The 18,144-nt window shown below is 36.7% G+C and overlaps 1 protein-coding gene and 1 long non-coding RNA gene across 11 annotated transcripts in view; one reads left to right on the top strand and one right to left on the bottom strand.

Annotated features, from left to right (window-relative positions):
• The window catches only part of PALMD (palmdelphin), an 83,967-nt gene extending 79,428 nt beyond the window's left edge, over positions 1-4,539 (bottom strand). Inside the window, exon 1 of one of the 2 annotated variants that reach the window (XM_074188243.1) lies at positions 4,074-4,539. In XM_074188243.1, coding sequence (XP_074044344.1) covers positions 4,074-4,118 — 45 coding nt within the window. In that variant the 5' untranslated portion in view covers positions 4,119-4,539. The remainder of the gene's footprint in view (positions 1-4,073) is intronic. The other variant, XM_074188244.1, reaches the window with a different exon arrangement.
• LOC141488285 (uncharacterized) overlaps positions 3,881-18,144 on the top strand; it is a 135,134-nt gene continuing 120,870 nt past the window's right edge. For 3 of the 9 annotated variants that reach the window (XR_012468631.1, XR_012468633.1, XR_012468626.1), the window contains exon 1: positions 3,893-4,174. This is a non-coding gene — a long non-coding RNA (uncharacterized LOC141488285). Of the gene's footprint in view, positions 4,175-18,144 lie in introns of all 9 variants that reach the window. The other 6 variants (XR_012468627.1, XR_012468629.1, XR_012468635.1 and 3 more) reach the window with 3 other exon arrangements.

The raw sequence follows: 18,144 nt of genomic DNA, 5'->3' as shown, positions 1-18,144 counted from the left end.
AGACTTGAGATTAATGTTGTCACAGTTGCTTATTAACTGTGTGATCTTCAGTGGGTCACTTATCCTCTGCTACCTCAGTTTTCTAATCTGTACAAAAATAATAATGACTACCTCCTAGTGTTGTAAGAATGAATTAATATTTGCAAAATGCCTTGTAAACTTTAAACCACTATAATAAAAACTAACTCATTATTATTAACTATTATCCACATTTTGCTGATAAGGAAATCAAATCTCAGAGATCAAATGTCTTTCCCAGGATCATATAGCTAAGATGGTTATATTTAAATATAGCAGGATTTAAATCCAGGTCTTTCTGACTCCAACTTGAATATGCTCTATTCAGTGGCCTTTATTCCTCTCAGAAAAAAGAAAAACCCAATGAAATTCAAATGACATATTCTACCTCTGTTTGTAAAATAGTACACAATCTTTTGCTTATAAATATATGTATTAACATGAAGCATACTTGTGAGCTTTGCTTCATGTTGATTGTTTCAAATGATGGTTTTAAAGATGATCACTGCAATAGGACATTGTATTCTAGTTAATTCAGAAAGGACTTTGAACTGATTGATGATTTGGAGAGCTGAAGCAAGGACATATAAATTAGTGATACTGTGAAATTCCTTCTTTTAAAATATTGTTAGCTTTATGTAAAATTCATCAAAATAGATTTCTCCCACCTCGTGCCCTGGAAATTTCCCTTTTTAAAGCAACTTTTCCAAGAGTTTGCTTAATTAGAAAATGAATTATTAGGCATTTATAGAATTTTGAGTTGGCAGGGACTTAGAGGTTTATTTTAACCTTCATATTGTGATGGGTGAAAATGGGAACAGATGGTCATAGATGTGGAAGACGAAGCTCTAAAGAATCAAGTAACTTGTTCAAGGTCCACCAGAAGTAAGTGATAAAGCTGGAATTGGAATACGGGTTTTGAATTCAAATCTATTGTTCTTAAGCTGTATTACATTACTTAAAGCTAGATTTGGTCTTAAAAAAGCTAAGTATTGCCTTAAAGTATGTGTGCTTTGGCTTCAGAACCAACATTCTGTCCATTGCTCTTTGTTCTCATTGATTCCTTGAGTAACTTTGGTTTACTCTTAATTTCAACCTCATCCTCTACAAAGAGAAACCTATATCAATGTAATTTAGTGACATAAGGATAGCTTCATTTGGGAAGCCAAGTGATTAGAACTGGAGTTGTTTATAGGTGAATGTCCTTCCAAAATTTTTTTTTTTGCGTTGAAAATCGTGCTATTTTAGATTTTTCTTCATTAATTAGAACAATAACTAAGTTCATTTCTTTCCAACAGAACAGATTTTAATATAATGACCTGATATGTGTGTGTGTATATACACATATACTGCATTGTATGCTATGACAGAGATTGTGTGTATGTGTGCCAAGTTAAAATGTTTAAGTCATTTAATATTTATATTCCATATGGCCTAATTGTCCTGTAACTCAGTAAGTTTTATTGAGGATAGGAAGAAGAATTCTAGGGAAGGAAATGGAAAGATAGACTCTTCAAAGCCTATATTTTTCTATTGAGTTACAGTTAGGATTGGAGTTTCAAATGATACTTGTAGTTTATGGCACTGGACCCCTTCAAAGAAAAGTGTTATGAAATTTAGAACATTAGACATCCTCTAATTCCTGATAAGAAAATGGAGGTCCATTTGTCAAATGGGGATAACTATGTCCTATTTGTTCTCTGAAAGAGGTATATGGTATAGTGGACTTAACACTGAACTTGAATTCTAGAAGATTCAGATCAAACCCTATGTCACATACTTTTGCTATTTGATCCTAGATCAGTCATTTAATTTTATCTGGAAAATGAGGGGAATTTTACTCAGTGAGCTCAAAGGTCTCCTCCAGTTCTAAAGTCATAATTTTATTTTCCCCATGGGGAAAGGGAATAACAGGGGTGGGTACTTAAGAGAGTAAAAAGTGTATATAGTGTGGTGGTGGTGAAGAGGAATAAGATGAATGGGATACCTTCTGGAGACATCACTGCTGCCACCTTCCTTAGGGGGTGGGGAGGGAATTGAAGGAGGTTCATTGGAAGGTTGACAGTGACCAAATGACTGGACCCTATCCTAAATGGGAGGTTGGGAGAGCACCATGCTTGTCTTATTGTTAAGATCAATACAATCATTCCAAGACATGGAGTAGTACTTCATCTTACTTCAGGCAGGAGTTAAGTTCTTTCTGATGAAATAATATCTTAAAAAATATATTTAGTACCTTTCCCCCATACCAGTTGCTAATGTGCTCTCTGTATATTCAGCTACCTGCTTAACTTTCTTTGTCATTAAGGAAGGATTTTTTCCCCCCCAGTTTCATATTTATATTTCATGACAAATCCCTAATCCCTTTTCCCCTTTTTTTTGAATTACTGTGTTCTAAGCTATAGTTTTAAAACCAGCAGTATACCACGTGAAAGGAGAGTGGGAACCAATGGAGCAAATCCAGATTTGAGAAAGTGAATACTTCAGTTAAAAAAAAAGTTCAATAAAAGAGATACCTGTCTATTTCAGTGGATGAACTATTTCACTTAAAAATAAGAGAGAATCATTGGGAAAAGAGGAGGTTCACTTCTACCTCCCCCCCTGAAACAAGGTTGAATAAAATAACCTTTAGCTAGCAGCTGAAATCCATGAGACTTGAGCCAAAAACAACAGGAGCAAAGCTGAGTCCCTTAAAGTGGGACAGCTGAAATTGCCACTGCTTTTGAACAAGACAAAACAATAACAAAACTCCACCAAAGCAAAACAAAACAACCCGAATTCCAAAGAGCATTTCTGAAGAAAAGCAAATGACCAATAGATTTCAACAATAGCCATTACTCACATAAAGAATATATAGTCTAATTAGTATATATTAGTTTGGTCTGGGAACTCCTGTTGCTATACCATAGTTTAGACAATTGATTTCACTTCATGGAAAACTTTCATGTGTAGTTTGGGTTATTATAGCTACTTAATGAAAATCCAAATCTAGTTTAAGAATCTGAAAAATCTATATAGAAATTCAGAGAGAAGAGAAATTATTTTTCACCTCAGGAAGGCTCTAACATTAATATTTTAAAAAACTCATTTTTGACAGCTAAATTCAGTGTACTAAAATGCTTAAAGCACTTAGGATGTTCATTCTCACCCCCCCAACACCTTATTAAATAGTAGACTATAGCTAATGATAAATAATTCCCCCACATTTTCCCAAGGTGAGTGCCAAATGTAAGGTTTAATAAAACTAAGTTGGCTTCACATAAGGTTCATACTTCTTATGAAGACCTTTCCTTTAAGAACAAACTTTAAAATGCAAACTAATTTCTTTCTTGATAATAATGAAAACATTTCCCAAAATTCAATTGCCTGTATTGCATTCCTTTATTAAAATTCTTGTTCAGCCTGCAGCCAGTATTGGAAACCGATAGCTCTGAATTCACTTGCTCCATTAAAAAAAAAAACAACTTTCTTTTTACTTGTTTAATTCTAGGCATAAGAGCGATAAAATTAGGGTGAAATCCATGAGGTTTTCCTCCAAAGTCTATTTTATCACGGAAGAAAAAGTTACTGGTCTCCTATGGGACCTTCATTTAAAATTTAAAAATTTTTTATAAACTCCCTTCCCCATACTCTCCCCCTCCCCACTCATCTTCAGTCCCCTATAGCTGTCTAAAGAAGTTTTCTAACTGAAGGACCAGTTTTTTATTTATTATTTTGATCTAACGTCCTTCAAATATACTTTAGAAAGGGAGAATGTGTGGGTTTTTTTTTTTTAACCCTGGCAGGAGAAAAAAGGCAGCTAAGCAACCTGCCTCAAAAATATTTACTTAAAGATACAAGGTTAGGATGAGGAAAAAGCCTTTGCCCTGTGCCTGTGGGTCCTGGAGCCCTAAGAGAGCAGGAGTTCACAAAGTCCGCCAGAGCCCCAACTGTCAGTTCCATCTGACAGTTCTGATCGCTGACTCCCCCCCAGCCCGGCACTTAGGGCAAGCCATGACTGTTCTCTTTTTCTCCAAGCAACCGCCCCGTAATGAGTTCTAACTGTAAGCACTTACTGTGATGGCCTGGAGCCTCTCCTTCACCAGTTCGGTCTCTTCCATTTTAGAAACTGAGGTTGGGGAAACTGGAAAGGGAATAAATGTGAAGCGACCATAAAGTAAGAAGCCCCCCTCCTCTTCTTCTTCCTCCTCCTCCTCCTCCTCCTCCTCCTCCTCCTCCTCCTTTGGTAGGGTGTGGTGGTGGTGGCAGTAGGGGGGTGGTAAGTGACAGGAGAGGCTGCAATGGATCTCTCAGTGCCACAGAAAGAGGAAAAAAGGGGAAAACCCCCGAGTTGTCAGAAGCGGCTCTGAGCAGATGAAGAGAGCAGGTCAGACAGACACATGGAATGAGGGTGTGCTGTTGGGGAGGCAGACTCACGCTCGGGGAGCTGGCACAAGCTGACTGACAAGTTTGAACGGCAGAACACAAGCCCTTTTCCTTCAGGGAGCTGCCAGCCCTTTGTTGTAATGTGCACAGCCAGAGAGGCACATTTCTTATTAACTATTCCTTACCCAACTGCTGCTTTTCCCCCACTCTGGGAAGACCTACGCAAGCTGGTTTCAATTTGTTTCTCTTCCAAGGTCCCTAGTAGGTCCCCAGTAGGTGGTTTCCCTGTGTTTATGCCCTTTCTCCCTAGGTTTGTCATTGAATGGATAGAGTCCTGGTCCTAGAAGCAAGATCTGAGTTCTAATCACCACTCAGATCACCTTAGCTGGGTGACCTTGGCACCTTGGCAAGGTGCCTAACTTCTCTCAGACTCGGTTTCCTTATCTATACAATGCTGATGCTTAGACTAGCTCGTGAAGTGCTCAGGGTCACACAAGGCAGCAAGCTGGTCTGAGGAGGGATTTGAACCCAATCCCTGCTCCGTACTGAATGAGGAAGCAGAGATTTAGAGCTGGAAGGGATCTCAGAACGTCCTAGAGTCCAGTCTCCCTTAATTTACAGAGGAGGACCCTGGGGATCCAGGAAGTTTAACTGACTTGGGCGTTTAGCATCAGAGATAGGATTTGAATGGCTGGTCCAGAGCTTCTTTTGCTGTTGAAGTTGATATGATAATAGCTCAGAAAATTCGATTAGTACAGTCACTTTGGCTATTTTGTTTGATATCTGCTTTTATTTTATGTTTAGATGCTTGGTATAAATGTTGGTTTTCTTGTTTTTGATTTGATGTTTATTTTTATTTTTCGATACCTGGTATAAATGTTGGTTCTGTTTACTTTTATTTTATTTTTAGCTGCTTGTAATAAATGTTAGTTTTGCTGTTGTTTTATTGCTTTTATTTTATTTTTAGACGCTTTATATAAATGCTGGTTTTGTTGTAGTTTTGTCGTTTTTGATTTGTTATTGTTTACTTTTATTTTTAGATGTTTGTATGCGAATGTTGGCTTTGTTGTTGTTTAGTTGTTTATCTTTTATTTTTAAATGCTTAGTATAAATATTGGTTTTGTTGTTTTGTGGTTGCTTACTTTTTATTTTTAGATGATTAGCAAAAATGTTGGTTTTGTTGCTCCTCTTTATTTATTTATTTTTGATTTGATATTGGTTTACTTTTATTTTTATTTTATTTTTTTATTTTAGGTGCTTGGTATAAATGTTGGTTTTGTTGTTTTCTTTCAGTTTACTTTTAGGTGCTTGCTAGAAATATTGGCTTTGTTTATTTTACTTTAGATGCTTGGTATAAATGTTAGTTTTGCTGTTTTTGATTTGTTGTTTACTTTTATTTTTAGATACTTGATATAAATGTTGATTTTGTTGTTTCAGTTTATTTTTAGATGCTTGGATAAATTTGTTGCTTTGTTTAGTTATTTACTTTTATTTTTAGATGCTTGGTATAGACCTTGGTCTAAGTCACAGAATATTCAGAGGTGTTAATGGGACATTATTCTGAAGCTAGTTTTTCCTCAATGATCAGTGTGGATTGAACCTCCAAGACCAATACTTTCTATTTCTTGGATTTTACAGAGTGTAGGTCTATTCTGAATCTACCTTAAAAAAGAGTGCTTTCTGCTTTAGGGTTGGTTTCCATTTTGACCTCTCCAGTCATGTATGATGAAAGAATGTGCCTCCTGAAGAGGAATGAGAAAGTTTGCAACTCCTTCCCTCAGAAATTTTATATTGATGCTCAACCATTCTCTCTAAGGTTAAAAAAAAATAAAAGTAGATGTGCTGAAGCTCTCTTGGGTTAAAGCAGATCCTGAGAACTTTCAAGTAGGCTTACATATGTTTTCATTTTCCTACCACCTCCTTAATTATTTTGGGGTGAAGTAAACTCTAATTATCTACCTCATCATTATATGTTTCATTCAATGATACCTTGGTTCAGTTTACAGGGTGAAAAGGACAATATGTGTCATTCAAACCAGATCAGAAAGTGTTTATTAAGGGCTTCCTATGTGTCAGTTACTTTGCTAAGATCATTTGTTTCATTTATATTATTTGCTTCCCTTTTGCATTGGATGGAGGTGAAATGACAAATAGGAATTAAGTTATTTCTGTTCAGAGATCACAAAGGAGAGAATTCTGGGGTAAGCCAATCATGAGTGTTAGGTTTGGTTTGATTACTATGGAGATGCACCTTTATTTTTTTTAATTCCCTGAAAAAATGTCGAACTTCCTCATTTCCAAATCTTGGCTCAAATAAAATATTAGAGGCTTGCTACCAACAATGCCTGACTCAGGTTTAAATAATTACTGCCAGGAAGAGATGGGCTGATACCCATGACTGGGCTGGACTTCTTCCTAGGAAAAAAAAGTTCCCTTTTAAAATCTGATCTCTTCTCTTAGAAGCTACCTAGACTCCTTGAGGCCTGTAACTAGGCAGAGGAAAGAGTTGATATAAGGGTGGAGAATAGATGGGAGAATTGGAGCTGATGTAGAGCCATGTGTAAGGGAAATGATCATGGAAGAAAAGAGCTATCATGAATAGGGGGAAATAATAATAGTGAGGAAGGAAGAAAGGTATTGTGACAAATATTTTATAAATATTCTCATTTGACCCTCACAACAACCACAAGATGTAGGTATTATGATGGTGATGAGTATGAAAATAATTTTTAAAGATCTTTACAAACATTATTTCATTTGATTCTCATAACTACGGGAGGTAGAAAGGATGAGCATCAATTAAAAATTTCTGAGGGAAGCAGTTGCAAACCCTGTCATCCCTCTTTAGGAGGCATATTCTTTTTCTCATATATGACTGGAGGGATCAAAATGGAAACCAACCCTAAAGCAGAAAGTGTCCTTTCTGAAGTAGTGTCAGGATAGACCCATTCTCTGTAAAAACCCCAAAATGTAAGTGTTGGTCAAAGAGGTTCAATTCACCCTGATCATTGATAAGAAGCCAGCTCTGCCGATCAATTGGGGAATGGCTAAACAAGTTATGGTACATGAATACTATAGAATATTATTGTTCTATAAGAAACAACAGAAGCATGGAATGAGTTATAGGATCTGATGCTGAGCAAAGGGAGTAAAACTAAGAGAACAACGTACATATTAGCAACAACATTGTGAGATGATCATCCTTGATGGTAGCAGAAACTCTGAGGGAGGCAGATCGGCTATTGACAATTTTATCTCCATTCAGAGGAAGAAAAACAAAACAAAAAAACCTTCAGAATTTGATGAACCCTTTATAAAAATCATCTCTTATGTATCTCTTCCCCTTAATCCTAATTTCTCATACCAAAAATGACTAATATGTAAACATGTTTATCAAAAATATGTTTATACAATATTAACCTGTTTGCCGCTGAACGGGGGTGGGGTGGGAAGGGAGGGTGGAAGGAAATTTTGTAACTTAAATAAATACATGTGCATATGGTTAAAAAAATAAAAATAAATAAAAAAAGATAAGAAACCAGCTTCAGAATAAAATCCCATTAATACCCCTGACTATTCTGTGATTTAGACCAAGGTCTATACCAAGCATCTAAAAAATAAAATAAAAGTAAACAATAACAAAACAAAAGCAACAAAGCAACTACAAAATCAGCATTCATTCTAAGCATCTAAAAATAAAAGTATATAACAACAAATACAGCATTATCACAATGACTTGCCCAGGGTCACACAAAGTTTTAAGTGTCAGAGGTTGTTTTTGAACTCAGGTCTTCCTGATTATTTATCAAGAACTAGCTACCAAGTTTCCCCTTCCCTCTAGGTTTTCATATCCGGACTGGATGATCATTTGTGGTAGAGGGGATTCTTGTTTAGATATGAACTGGATTACATTGCTGTCGATGTCATATGATCCAGAGATGTAAGGTCAGTTCAACTCTGAGATTTTGTGGTTTTATGGATTTGGGGGAACCACTTTATTCCTAGTCCATTAATTTGTATAATCTCTCAGATTTGGAAGGGACGTTAGCAGTCATCTAATGTAACCCTGAAAAAGATTCATATCTACAACACGTTTGACAGGAGATTATACAACTTTCACTTGATGCTGACCTCCAGTGAAGGGCAATATGGCAGCTCATTTCACATCTTGGGACCTCTTCTCTCTATTCTGTTTACTAGGTCCCAGGGGCTCATTTATTATCTTTAGGCAAATGATTCCCCAAATCTATATATCCAGTCCCCTCCTCTTTCCTAAAGTCTAGTTTTGAATTACCAACCATGTGCTAGACCACTCTCTTTGTATGGTCCTATTGAGATTTCCAACTTAAGATGTCCATGAAGTAACTCATGAAAATAATTTGTAAAGATCTTTCCAAATATTACTTCATTTGATTCTCATAACAACTATGAGAGGTAGAAAGGATGAACATCAATTAAAAATTTCTGAGGGAGGCAAAGCCCCTCAAACCCAGACTTCCTCTGTTGAGGGGACCTTTTCCTTTCCATTTACCCAGTTAAAACTCTCATTCATTCTTAACTATTTCTCTCCTTCAACCTACATATTTAGTTAACTTGTTCTTTTTGTTTTAGCTCTATAGAACCCATTCTATGTCTCTTCCCCCCTAACAGAAACAAAAATTATCTTGGATTCCTTGTTTAGAGGTTGTGCCCTTCACCAGGAGAATGTAAGCTCCTTCAGGGCAAGATACATTTTCCCTTTTTGTCTTTGTATTAGTAAGCACTTAATAAATGCTTATGGTTTGATTGCGCTGTTCAAACCACATGTATTATTAATTCATTCAACAAGTATTTATTAAGTTCTTACTATTAGCTCTGCATTAAACCCAGACTATTCAAGGCTGTCCTGATCCTGGATAATATGATTGAATAAGTTTTTAGTTTTTAAAAACTGAACTTGCAACCATGGGTGGCTTGGAACCAGAACTGACTAGTGAGAATTGATTGTTAAATTTTCAATGTGAGAGCCTCAGATCAGAACCCCCCTCCCCCCCCTACAAATTAGGGCTTGGTTTATTGCTTAGTTAATTATCTAGACTTTAAAAAGTGATGGGGAAAAGATCTTAATTGTGCAAATTAAATTTAAAAGTGTCTCATGTATATATTCTATCTCCCTTCCCACCCCCAAGCTGTTTGTTACTTACAACACATTAAACTCTTAGGTTGTTTTCATACAAACTACTTTCTAGATATGCCTCCTTAATTTGGTACTTAGGAAAATTGGTTTCTTTTAAAATTGAAGGTAAGATTTTTCATTTTTCCTCACTAAATTCTTTTTTAATCTATTTAGCCCAAAATACAAATCTATTGAGAACTTTTGGAATCACACCTTTGTTATCAAACGAGATAATATATTTAAAACTCTTTGAAAGCTTAAAGTACTATATAAATGGTAGATACTACTATATTATTTTTTAACCAGACAGGATTTGGCCTAGATCCCTTCAGTGTTTCATTAAAGATCTCCTTCCAAATTGGCATTAAACCATTAATGACTACTTTTTTGAGTCCAATCACTTGACAAGTTTCACCTAATTAAGCAATTATTTAGACTTTACCTCTGCATCCTTTCCATAAGAACAACACAAAACGTATTGAATTATTTCTTTGGCTTTTTTGCTGGGTCTATAATATTAGCTTACTTAAACTTTATAGGTAGCATATCAAATAGAACATATCAATATTGGATTCTAATTACTACAAAAGAGTTTCATAGCATTATAGAGCTGGAAGTCATGTTGGGAATAATTTATTCTAACCTTATGATGAGTGAGGTGAGGAAACTAAAACTCATAGATAATGATTTCCTCAAATTAAAGAGCTACTTATTAGTGAATAATGGAGTAGAATCCAGTTCTTTAATTTCCATTCCAATGATTTCTACAATACACTTCCTGCCCCCCCCCATTACTTTATTGCTATCTTTTTTTTTTTTTTTTGGTTTCGCAAGGCAAACAGGGTTAAGTGGCTTGCCCAAGGCCACACAGCTAGGTAATTATTAAGTGTCTGAGATGGGATTTGAACCCAGGTACTCCTTACTCCAGGGCTGGTGCTTTATCCATTATGTCACCTAGCTGCCCCTTATAATAAAGGTTTGAAAGAAAGGCATTTCCACACACCAACAAATCAGTGTATAATCTATGCCTTTGGTGGGTATATTTTCTCAATTCTTTTCTAGGACCAAGTTTGGTCACCACTTCACAGTGTTCCATTTTATGTAATTATTTTTGTTTGGATTCTACATTTACATCATTATAGTCATCACATCTCATGAATTTTCATGATACAAATGGTGGTTTGATAAAATAGAGTATATTTTTCTTTCTTTTTTTTCTTCTATTAACTAGAATCCAATAACATCTAATCTAGAACTCAGTGGGGTTTATCCTTGAATTAATATTAACATTCCATAGATTAGAAATTTGTCAGGACTGGTAAATCTTCTGAGGTACTCTGTTGATGTTTCCCTTCAAATACTTCAAGTATATGTACTCTTGGTATGGATGTATCTTTCATTAAGGCACAAAGAAAAACCTATGGATTTAGTAGACACACTGAGTGTTTCTGTGGTCAAAGAATTCATTATTTTTTGTTTCTAATGCTGAGAAACTATTCTGACTTTAGCTAAGACTTGCATTATCTACTTTACATTTTGTTGTGTAGAGATTACTTTGTATATCATCTTAATTGAGGGTTGTAAATCATGATTTTGAATCTTTTGTGTACAACATGCTTTAAGATATATGTAGTGCTCTCTTCACAACAAAATGCAATGTGGATGATGCAAGTCATTACAGATTTTTGATCTCAAAAAGCAAACAGGTCCAGGGAAAATAAGTTACTTGTCCAAGACCACAAAGTGTTGGTAAATGGTAATTCTAGAAAATAGAGGTGGAGGGAAAAAACAAAGACACAAATTCATGAATTATGGAGGAAAGAGATAGAGAGAAAAACCAGATTCAGAGCTTGTGCCATTTTCTGTATTTGATGGAAGCATCTAATTGCAGTGAAATTTAATATGCTGTATTATTAATAAAGTTTCTCACCCCACTAAAGTCTGCTCCAATAAATAAATAAAAAAATCACTGTGCTCTAAATAAAACTCGACTGAGGTCTTACTCTGATGTGTCTTTATAAGTTAGAAGTAACTGGATTCTTGAAGGCCATACTAATTAAGTACAAGCTCTGGCAGGTCCAACCAAACTGAGAAGGCTATGAGTCTAGGCCTCTTGTAAACTGTAGATTTGTCATATGAGGACCAACCTATCTGAAGTTTAGACTCCTCATAACCAGGTTGGGCCAAAGTAGAATAAGTCGTTGAGGGAATCACAATCTATGTTGGTGGACAAATCTGTCACACTGACCAAATTGCGGTCAGTGATGTGTTGAATACTAATCTGTATTGATCAGAATGTAGCCTGCAATGCAGCACTGGTTCTGGGTCAGAGGATGTGAATTCCACCTCTGACACTCATTAATTCACTTAGTTTCCCTGGACCTCCCTAATATTAAAATGAAGGTGGATTCCAAATGAATTCCAGGATCCCTACCAGTTCTACATCTATGATTTTATATTCTAATAATCCATTTGTATAAATGTACGTAGTTAAATAATTGTCCATGATTAGAAAGTAAAATTTTATGATTAGGTTAGTTTTAGAGCAGTAGCAGGTGTGATATGTTATAGAGGGCTGACCTCAGAGTAAGAACAGCCTGAGGTTAAGACCTATTTGACACCTACTGGGTCTGATTCTGGACTAGATAATTCTCAGTGTTGGTTGAAGGAGTTTTCTTTTTTTTTCCTTCCTTTTTTTCTGGGGAGGGGGCATGGGATTAAGTGACTTGCCCAAAGCCACATAGTTAGTAAGTATCAAGTGTCTGAAGTCACATTTGACTCAGATCCTCCTGAATCCATGGTCAGTGCTCTATCCTCTGGGCCACTTGCTGCCTCGAAGGGTTTTTCTTTTTAGTTTTTTTTGTAAGGCAAACGGGGTTAAGTGGCTTGCCCAAGGCCACACAGCTAGGTAATTATTAAGTGTCTGAGACTGGATTTGAACCCAGGTACTCCTGACTCCAGGGCCGGTGCTTTATCCACTATGCCACCTAGCCGCCCCGAAGGGGTTTTCTTAATGGGAAGTCTGGCACAGATGAAATTACTGATTTGAATCAAAAGAAACACAAGATGTACACAAGTTTAGAGAATCCACACTAAATGTTCTCATGGCCTCTTTGTGGCTGACCTGTGGTAGAGCATTCTGAGCTTACGTTGGTCTGATCAGCCACAGGTGGACGTGCCTAATTTGATTCTAACATAGTGATGTCATTTTGGTCCTTTGTGAGAATGAAGGACAGCAGTCATAATTCTCAGTGCTGTTGTAAGAGTATTCTTTAATCTTATTTTAAGGCAAGGGTTAAGTGACTTGCCCAAGGTCACGCAGCTAGGCAATCATTAAGTTTCTGTGGTCGAATTTGAACTCAGGTCCTCTTGACTCCAGAGCCAGTGCTCTATCCACTGAACCACCTAGCTGCCTCTGTAAGAGTTTTCTTAATGGAAAGTCTAGGGAAGATGAAATCAAAGATTTGAACAAAAAACAAAAATAAAAAACCCCAAAATCACCAAACCTAAAACAAACAAAAAATAGTTTGAATATAAAGTTGGAAGCAGTCTATAATCACTTTTTTAGGAATCTTTTTTCAAAGTTGTATTCCTTTTTAGAATGTTTTATGATCTTGGAGCAAAAATGAAAAGGCCATTGGTCTACCAATACCAAGAAGTGTTTGGTATTGGTATAATGGTATATTATATATAATATAGAATAGTAATGGTATAATATGAGCACTGAACTTGGAGTCAGACATGTCTTGAATTCCAGTTCCATCTCTGATATTTATTATCTGTGTGAACCCGGGCAAGTCCCTCACTTCTCTTGAATTTCATTTTCCTCATGTATAAGATAAGGACAATAATACCCATGTTTGAAATCCCAAGACTCCTGTGAGGATCAAATGAGATAATGTAGGTAAAATATAATTTTTAAATTTTTTTCTATCTTTTTCCAGTATATGTCGACAACCTCATGGAGTTGTGTGTGTGTGTGTGTGTGTGTGTGTGTGTGTTTAGGTTTTTGCAAGGCAAATGGGGTTAAGTGGCTTGCCCAAGGCCACACGGCTAGGTAATTATTAAGTGTCTGAGGTCCGATTTGAACCCAGGTACTCTTGACTCCAGGGCCGGTGCTTCATCCACTATGCCACCTAGCTGCCCCCGTGTTTTTTTTTTTAAGATCTAAACATTCTCAGGTTGGGTTTGCAGGATGCCTAAGCAACTGATCATTTCAAATAACTTGCTAATTTAGTAGGGAAAAATACCAAATCAATCACAAAACTCCACCTACTGACTTTCCTGTCTTTTCCCGTAAATTTCAGCTAAAATCTCATCTTTTACAGGAAGCCTTTCCCAACTCCTTTTAATTCTAGTGCCTCCTTTCTTCTGATTAGTTTCTATTTATTTTTCACATAATGGTTTGTACATGTTTGCATGTTTTCTCACCTGCACTTAGCACTTACTAGGTGCTTAATAAATGTTTATTGGTGGATTCATTGATTTTTCATTGCATATGCAAAGTCACAATTATATAAATTTCTCATTTTTTTTCAACTTGTACTATAGTACAAAGTGACCTCAATAATCCTAGGCTAATTTTTTGGCATGAGGAATAACTGGTGTGGAAATTCTTCTTACTAATGCAGATTGTCAGTTGGTTTGTATACTTGATTTTAAGAGTGCTGAGGGGTTAAAGCACTTGTCCAGGGCCACATAGCTAATCAGTGACAGACATAGCCTCATCTAGACAACCACCTTATCAACAACATAAAAGGCACTAGAACTGGAATCAGAAAGAGCTGGGTTTAAGTCTCTGACCCATCTACTGGCTCTATGACTCTGGGCAAATCACTTAACTTCTCAATGTCTCAGTCAACTTTCTAAGACCCTCTTATAGAACAGGTGCTCATCTGCATCTGTTGGGGGACTTTTGTCATTGACAGTTCCTTAAACAATGACATCACAGGTCTAAATTAAAAATAAAAAACCCAAACTCCAAGCAGGTGGAATGCTTACTGAGTGTGGACCCCTTTCATCCATTTCCTTCTCAGAGCCACATAGTTAATTTAGGAAATGAATGAACATTTTTATGCCCACCATTAGTAAAGGATTACTCTTGTGCTAAAACCAGGGCAGAGAATGGTGTTAAATAGTGTGAGGTCAAACTTTCTTCACATTTTTGAGCCTTCCAGGAGACTTATTCAGCACAGTAGATTTCTTAACTCAATTAACTTCTCACATTTTCCAAACCTGTCATTTGGATAACTTCTCTCTAGTCAGGTCTAAGGTAATCAGAAGAGGATGGGCTGGGCTGGTCTGGCTTGGGAAGGTGCTTGTTTTGAAACATACCAGCTTTGTCCTTCTTACTTCCCCCTCATTGTTAGCAGTAGAATGAATCCACCCTTCCTTCAGTATTGTTCTGGGACTGGTACAATTTTCAAAAATCCTTCCCCACTGAAATATAATCACTTTATACTTTCACTTTTGCCCAAGCATTTTGATGGGGAATTTTCCCTGGAATCAAAGGAATTTCTAAAGGTATCCACTTTATTTTGTGTAGCAAATACTGTGACTGTTCTGGCTGTTTAAGTTATCAAAATAGTGTACTTTGTGTACTCAGCTGCTTTTTGAATTTGAAAAACTTGGACCATATCTTCAAATGATTTTTTTTCCTTTTTTTCCAAATACTGGTTATTCTTAAGACCAACTGACTTCCACATACGGTTTGAGCATTTGGCAGTTTCCTCCCTCCCTTCTCCACCCCCCTTTCCCACTTCACTGAGACTTACACAAAGAAATATTGGGTGGAACCCAATCTGCTTAGAGGAACAGTCTGGAAATTTTTTCCATTTCCTTTCATTCTTCTTCCTCTGAAGCCTTCAAACCTAGTTTCTGTCTGTATATGTGAAGAAGGCTATATTGTGATTTTGAATGCTATTGGAGTAGTTATAATTCACTAAGAGGCCATTCTTCTTACTCACTAGTTTTGCTGGATAATGAGAGGTATGCTTAGGGTTTCCATCACCTATAGTAGACAGTAGGACTTAGGGATCCTGCAAGACCTCTGAACTGTTAAGAAAAGGGGACAGAAATAGTTTGGTTAGCACAAATGGACAGTTTAGAATGGAAAATATTAACTGTAAGGTGATGTCAGAAAGTGACAAGCATTGCCAATGAAAGTTCAGGGTTTCTGAATTCTAACCTAAATATCTTCTCTGATTGCTGCCTCAATTTATGAAAACCATATGACCTTCTTCCTGACTATGGGGGGATGGCACTTCTTAGTCGGTGTATATAGGTATTATGTTAGAGCTCTCAAAACTGCCAAATAACTGGATCTGATAAACCTTTAAAACTACCTTGGGGAGGGCAGCTAGGTGGTACAGTGGATAGAGCATTGACTCTGGAGTCAGGAGGACCTGGGTTTAAATGTGACCTCAGACACTTAATAATTGCCTAGCTGTGTGGCCTTGGGCAAGTCACTCTTAACTCCATTACCTTAAATTAAAAAAAATACTATTTTGGGGATATTGAGTTAATTTCTATTGACACTATTATATAGTATGCTATTCCTAATTTTCTGGGATGATTTCTAGCTGGTATATTTGGCATTTAAGCAGCACATTAAAATTTCAACTACCTTGATTTCAGTAAGATAGATAGTTAATGTTATGATACAGATTGTAACTTTACATGGCTGAGTAGATGGTCTTTATGAAATTTTGCAGCCAAAAAGTTTAACACTTGATGAATGTCTTGATGAGCCTTCCCTTTCTCCATCTCACCTATGCTTATTTTCAGATTTGGCTATCTATATCTTTTTATATGTATACAGGGTGGCTCTCCTGGATGTTTTCTGCTTCTTCAATAATAAGGACTAGGCATAATCAGTCTCATGCTAACTTCAATTATCTTACCCACAAGGGAACCACCAAGTTCTCTGGCTCTTCTTCTGTCTTCTAGTTCTATCCCTTTTGTGGATAACAGTGCAAGAAAAAACAGGTGGAGGAAAGCTACTTTTGCATATGTACTTGGATAGACATCCATTCAACTGGTTCACCAATACCCATGTCTTGGTCAGAAACATGGTTAAAGGTCTCATCTACCTTTAAATCTCACTCAGGAAGAGCAAACCTTTCTTGTTAAAACTATCTGACTCTTCCTCAAATTTCCTTATCTAAGATAGAGATGAATAAGAGTTACTTGTGAACAAAATATTAACATCTCAGTCATAGGTTGGGTGGCCTGGGGTGGCCACTGGGGTGGCCACTGGGGTGCAAAGGCTAAAAGATAGAAGATCTTCAGTGTGACCAAGTCCCAAAACCTGCAAACAAAAAAGTCCCCTCCAAAGCAGAAAGTTTACAGTAAGTACAGCAGGAGAACTCTCTACTTATCAAAGCTTAAAAGAGCTTTCAATTAAATGAATTTTTGCCATCGACAAATAACTTTGTCCTCTTTCTCCTCCTCCTCCTTTCTCTTTCTACAAAAGTGAGTAAATCATTCTTGCCTACATACGAACCAAAAGTCATAGGACATAGGAATTCAACACAGACACACACAGACACACAGACACACACACACACAGACACAGACACACACACACAGACACAGACACACACAGACACACACACACACAGACACACAGACACAGACACACACACACACACACACACACACACACACAGGTTTTGGATTAGGAAAATCTGAGAAAAAGCACCAAGATTGAGTAGTTTGAGTACTGATTTCAAATTAGGAAGAGCTGGGTTTGAATCTCTTCTGAAACAAGGCAAACCACTTAACTTTTCTAAAGTCTCAGTTTTCTCAAGTGTCAAATAGAGAGAACAACTAAAGTACCTATCTGCCAAGGCAGTGGTGAGGCTCTAAAATGCTTTGAATATTTGCACTATGGAAATATCACCTGTTATTTAGATCAAAGATTCTTAACCTGAAGTCCATGAACTTTTTAAAAAAAATTTTGTAGCTGTATCTCAATATGATTGGTTTCCTTTGTAATCTTATGTATTCTATTTTATTCTTTGAAAAGCATTGTTTTGTCCATGGGCTTCACCAAACTGACTCATTGGTTCAAGACTCAAAAAAGTTAACTTCTGCCATAGTTTCTTTGTTTCTTCTCCTGTGTGTGTGTGTGTGTGTGTGTGTGTGTGTGTGTGAGAGAGAGAGAGAGAGAGAGAGAGAGAGAGAGAGAGAGAGAGAGAAGAGGGGATAGAAGTAGAGGAATTCTAATTTATATAAGAGTGTAGAGAATTGTAATTATCATCAGACTGCTCATGTCATTTTAAATTAAGTCATTTCCTCCTGTGGTTTTCAGTTTCCTCATCTATAAAATTAAAGGTCTGAACAATATGATCACTAAACTGTCTTAGTGAGCCCAGTTTCAGTTGGTCTTCAGAGAGGGCAGGTTCTGCAGGTTACCTATGATAACAGCTGAGTAGCCCCTTTCCCTTATCCGTATGCTAATATGCTTGAGGTCATAAAGATCATTCAGCAGTTGAGGTTTAAGGACATCCTCATTATGGCCAAGGCTAAGATCTCACAGATATTCGTATCCTGAAGACCAAAGAAAACTTATAGGAAAAAATGGACATACCAAAGTAAATGTC

This window comes from Macrotis lagotis, chromosome 5 (assembly GCF_037893015.1).
Source record: "Macrotis lagotis isolate mMagLag1 chromosome 5, bilby.v1.9.chrom.fasta, whole genome shotgun sequence".
In the NCBI taxonomy this organism is placed as follows: domain Eukaryota; kingdom Metazoa; phylum Chordata; class Mammalia; order Peramelemorphia; family Peramelidae; genus Macrotis; species Macrotis lagotis.
The sequence above is the reverse complement of the archived record's forward strand: the minus strand, read 5'-3'. Positions and strand labels throughout refer to the sequence as shown.